Source organism: Salvia miltiorrhiza, chromosome 8 (genome assembly GCF_028751815.1).
Source record: "Salvia miltiorrhiza cultivar Shanhuang (shh) chromosome 8, IMPLAD_Smil_shh, whole genome shotgun sequence".
NCBI classification, from domain to species: Eukaryota; Viridiplantae; Streptophyta; class Magnoliopsida; order Lamiales; family Lamiaceae; genus Salvia; species Salvia miltiorrhiza.
The window spans coordinates 20,650,964-20,656,523 of record NC_080394.1 but is presented as its reverse complement, the minus strand read 5'-3'; the positions used below and the strand labels follow the sequence as shown (position 1 = coordinate 20,656,523).

The following is a 5,560-nucleotide window of genomic DNA, read 5'->3' as shown; positions in this document are numbered from 1 at the left end:
ATTTTTAGAACATGATTCCACATTTTTTCATTATCTTTTATCCTTACAAATACTTCTTGTTTACAAAAAAAATCACCCTTTATTAATTCTCAACCACTCATTTCATACAGTGGTGAGACAATTTTTCTACTACATAAAAACCACCACAAATTTTAAATCGCAGATGGGATCCTTTGTTCCATAATTTATTGCGTCCCACCATCCCACTTTTAATCTCTCTATTTTATAATTGTTTAACAAAAATAAAAATATTATTATATAATACTCCCTCCGTCCCATTTGTATTGGCCCCTTACTTTTGGGCACGGAGATTAAGAAAATCTTTATTTATGAGTTAAGTAGGTGGAGTGCTTTACTTTTGGCCACTTAGGAGCCCTTATTTTTGCTATTTTAAGAAAGGGGCCAATACAATTGGGACAACCCAAAATAGCAAGGGGGCCAATACAAATGGAACGGAGGGAGCAAACTCTAATTAATATTTATCACTAAAATTGAAATTTTTAAAAATATACTAGTATATTCTATCTTTGAATTAATTAACTCAAATAATCCATTATTAATATAAATAAATAATTATAAATTCTAATTAAATGAGTTAATCCTTATTAATTATCTTAAAATATAATATAATAAATTAAAATTTAAATAAATAATTAAAAATTATACTCCCTCCGTCCACAATTTAAAGTCCTACTTGCTCTTAAATTTTTGTTCACAAATTAAAGCTCTATTATGCTTTTTGTACTTTTTTACTCTTCTTCTTTTCCTGTATTTATTACCCTTTGTCACTAATGGACCCACCTTAAAATACCTTTATCATTTTTATATTCTTTATTTACTGCACTTTATCATTAGTGGACCCACTCACAACACCTTTATCACTTTAGTCAACTACTCTTATATTTCATTCACATCACCTTTTCAACTTTTTTAGTCTCCGTATCTATATCAAAGTGGGCATTAAATCGTAGATGGAGGGAGTAATAAATTGAGAATGAGAATCTGAAGCACATAAATGATCATTTTAAATCATTCCCAAATGTTGCGGTCTTGCTACTCCATAAACAATTGTTCCTATTATGGCGCCAGAACAATTCTCTGCCACAAATTTCTCTCAGAAAAAAAAAAAAAAAAATCTCTGCCACAACCACAATACATAGACATATATACATACTTTTTGTGCGTACATGCAAATTTGTTAAGATAATTTGACACATGTCGAGGCCAAGACTAGCAATCTGCAAACTCCAGATCACAATTAATTTAATATACGCTGCGCAAATCATGCTCCAGATTACAACTCCCTCGGCTCACATTATTAACATATCATTCAAAGAATTCCAAACAACACACAGACCATGCATACTCATACACATACTCATACTATTAATTACATTACAAACATCTCCCTCCGTAGCCTGCATTTCTGAACAACGCTTGCTTTACATCTTCTGAACTCACCGTCGATCGTTGTTCCGCCGCCTGAAATCAACCATCCAAATTTCAATTTAAAACTTGAATTAAAGAAGTTGGAGTAATAAATTAATTAAATTTAATGGTGGTACCTCGTAGCAAGAAGCTTGCAGAGAAAAATCGTTGAAACAGCTGATTACACAGTGTTGTAAGTCGAGGCCTATGCCGTCGAGCGTGGCGAGCGTAGACAGCAATAGCCCCGGCTTCGCCGTGCAACACACTTCTATTCGGGTATCCGACCTTCTCCTTTCTACCTCAAACTGCACAAATACCCATTAAATTAAATTAAACATCGCCAACACTATTTTTTAGTAGATCCAACGAAAATGTGGGTCCAACGAAAATTTGAAAATAAAGTCAAATTATTTTATTGGATGAAGAAGTCGGTAATTTGAATTAAAAGTTAATTAATGAAAATACTTCACCTTTGGAGGGTTTCTCAGCTGCATTTGCTGCTCCTTGAAGTAGTTCCGAATGGCGGTGCTTTCATCGACGCCTTCTTCCCTTAGTTTTTGAATCTTATCAAGCAATTCTCTCATGTAATCAATGGTGTCGCCGAGTATAGACGTCCTATCCATCTGATTCGTTCACCATACACGCTCAAAAACATGATTTAAGTGAAATGATTCATGATTAATTAACGATTAATTACCTTGCTAATCTTCGGCACGATCGATCGGAGCATGGAGAGGCGGTCGTTCAGCCGCTTCCGCCGCCGCCTCTCCGCCATCAGATTCTTCGACGGCTGGCCGTCCGGTTTCTTCGATTTGCTCTTTCTCTCGCCGTACAGATCTACATTGTTGTAGACATCGATGTTTATCGCATCACTAATTTGTGAATTCTCCAGTTTGAAGGTGCCGTCAAAATCGGCGATGCAGCCGTCGAGGAAGGGAATTGACATTGGCGGCAGATCGTCCCTGTCGTACAAGGATCCGAAGTCCGGCGAGGCAAGGGCGTCGAGAAAGGGATGGAATTCGCCCAAGGGGCAAGGGGTGGCGAATTCGGGCGGCGAGATGAGGTCGAGGAGCGAAGGATTTGTGAATGGTAGGTTGAAATCTGGGGTTTGGTCGAAAGGAGTGAAGTTCCAAGTGTTTTGGAAGAATTCGGTTGAGAAAGAGGACTCTATCTTTGGAGGCATGATTAGCTCCTCTAAGAGACTACTGTGTTGAGTAAGCTGCTCCATTTCTCTCTCTAGAATTACAAGAAAGGCTAGGTAGAATTTTGGTGGGAGTGGAAAGAATATATATAGGATAATTAATTACCTAGCTATTTGTGACTTGTGTAAATATAACCTAGAGGGCTTAACCAGAAATTAAATCATGTTTATATATTATACTAGTAGTAATGGCGCCCAGTTTTCCATTTTAATTTCCACACACTTGAAGGTGAGCTGCGTGTACACATCATCATATAGTATAGTAATTGTAAAAAGCACCGAAAATCTGAAAGCAGAGAGGGTTACACATTCTTATAAGTCGCGTTACAGATGAGAGGTTTGACCCACAAATCTGTCTAAAACGAAAAGGTTAAAGCTAGCATTGTAGACTGCAGATTCACACATTTAATAAGTATCAAATAAAATTATATTTGTGACTCTTTTTTCTTTTTGTGTCAGTGCAGTGTAGTAGTATTAATCTATTTTTCTTTGGCATGAAATATGAATCACCATCTTCAAGTGTTGGCAACATGTACCTGTATTTGTCTTTTCCTTTGTAATTATTGGCTCCCAAATTAATTCGACTGCTTTTTGGTGATTGGATAACACAATTTATTAATTAAATTAATGGGTTTATGGATCCGGATACCGATAGATGCTCATCAGCTTTCAAGTTTCGATCCTGCAAAAAGTTGATTTTCTTTTTCGGAAAAAGGTTAGTAATGCTGCAGCTGCTTCGGTAATTCATTTTTTGTTTTTATTTTAACTACTGTTTTAGGTGTACCCTTTTAACTATTCAGTGATTATTATGTCTCTTTTTGTTTTGTGTTCGGAACCGTGCGTATTTTAAAAGAAGAGATTGCAACAGAAAAGGAGCAATGACACAGTGAATTTCTTTCATTTTTGTGCTACCAACATATATACATACACATCACATCATGCAGTATCTAATTAAGCCTTCTTAGAGCATCCACAGCCGGGGAGGTGCCGCCTCGATGCAGCAAGTTGCGCTGTGCCGCGCGCTAGTGCACCCCGCCTCGTGCCGGCTCGTTGAAAATTTTTAATTGCGCGCACGAAAAAAAAAAAAAAAAAAACCCGACTTGCAAAAATATGACTAAAACGTTGCTGCTATACTAAAGAGTAAAGATGAATCCTTGTTGATTTATTCGGGTTGCTGCTACAAAGAATGGGGCGGCATTGGTCGGGTTCGGTTTGGGGCTGCGGGGGTGGTGGGGAATTGATTTAATTTTTTATAATTTATATATATATATTTCTAATTTTAAATTTTGATTTGTTTTAAAATTTTGAACTTTTATTGTAATTTTAATTTTAATTATTGTAATTTATTTTAACGAATGTAATGTTGGAATTTAATTTTAAAATAGAGGAGTTAAAATGAGATTAAATGAAAATAAGGATTTACAACATTTTTTTATAGAGTCAATGCATTGAAGATGAGAGGTGTTGTGGTGAGGACCACCATATAGTGCCCCTTTATAGCGCTTCCCATTGTGGATGCTCTTAGTAAGTATATAATACAAATTATAGACCATACATTTTGTTAATGTGGCGCACTAAGAACACGATACGTGACAGAGGCATTCCAAAATAAAAAATACACACATGGGGAAAACATGGATAAAAATTTTCGATATTAAAAAAAATTTGATTAATCTAATTTTTTCCGCACTCCTCGCAGGCTTCGCAGCGTTAATTATGCATATTGTTGTGCTAAAAAAGAACAGTTCTAATGAAAAATCAAAAGAAAGCAAATATGGGGTGAAACTTTGAAACTTTGTATTAACTTTAGAAATTTGCGTGTGCGTAAGTAATGTGATATAAGCGATGATCTCTACATTGAGACTTTACACGTATTTACAAGCTAAAACATTAAGAATTCTAGTAGGTATATGACTCTTTTTGTACTTCTAATGGAGCTATAATTCTTCAATCTTATCCATGTCTTCGTGATAATCTTTCCCTTTATTGGTCACGTGATAGCCTTCAAGATGGTACCGAATACCGAAAAATAATGGCTACTTGGCTACTAACAACGTTGTTATCGGCCTGACTACAGCTCATAATCAAGCTTCCACCACGAGGGGCATCGAAGGCAAGACAGATGAAGAAAATGTGAACAAGAAGCAATGAGGGAATGACCGGTGTTCGGGGAGAGTGCTGACGTGACAGATCCGGTGCGAGAAGGAGAAAATGCGGGACATATTCCTTTTCTCCCACGCGCGGAACAGTTAATACTAAACTCATTCTGGATATGCAGGAATCTCGGGCAAGCTGATCCAAAGAGAGTCCAGGGGCGAGAATACTCCGTCTAGGGTTGCACCTAGACACTCCTGTTCGAGGCGGACTCTCTTAAGCCCAATTGCGTGTTGGCCTTCGGCCCATGCCCAAAATTCCCTATAAATATCATTTTTCATTTCATTTCCAATGTGCACGCAATTAGATAGAGAGTCGAGGTGTACTAAAAACAATCTTTTAATTTTATGCATTTACTGTTCTTAAGTCCCGTTTAGGGTAAGAGACGTTTAGTTTATGTTTTTTGCTGGCAGTGTAGCATCATGCTTTATTTCCGTTTAATAGTAAGTTTCTTTTATTTTATTTCCATGTCTTCTTTATCATTTATTTTATGTCTGTCTAAGTTTTTAAATCTGGGCAATGCAAGATGATGTGGATTTGATCTAACAAATCATTAGGTTGAATTGTGTGCTTAAGTAATTTCATGTGTGTTCCCGATGTGCTGGGCAAGATAACAAAGTGTCTAATCCAACTTGATTACTTAACATGCCATTAATTAATTGAGTAGAATTAGATCACCAATAAATCAAGATTAGAGGGTGTGTACGATCACTGTGCGTCTTGAGAGTATTAGCGGGCATGAGAGATTGAAGTAGACTACGGTCTGCCTAAGTCAAT

General features: G+C 36.6%; 1 protein-coding gene across 1 annotated transcript; it reads right to left on the bottom strand.

Moving 5' to 3' along the window:
- Positions 1-1,231: 1,231 nt before the first annotated feature.
- On the bottom strand, positions 1,232-2,917 carry LOC131001774 (transcription factor bHLH93-like). The gene is made up of 4 exons (XM_057928353.1): positions 2,126-2,917; positions 1,899-2,051; positions 1,566-1,733; positions 1,232-1,482 (listed from the first exon to the last, which is right to left on the bottom strand). The coding sequence occupies exons 1-4, from the start codon at positions 2,654-2,656 to the stop codon at positions 1,396-1,398; spliced, it is 939 nt and encodes a 312-aa protein (XP_057784336.1). The 5' UTR covers positions 2,657-2,917; the 3' UTR covers positions 1,232-1,395.
- Positions 2,918-5,560: the final 2,643 nt, after the last annotated feature.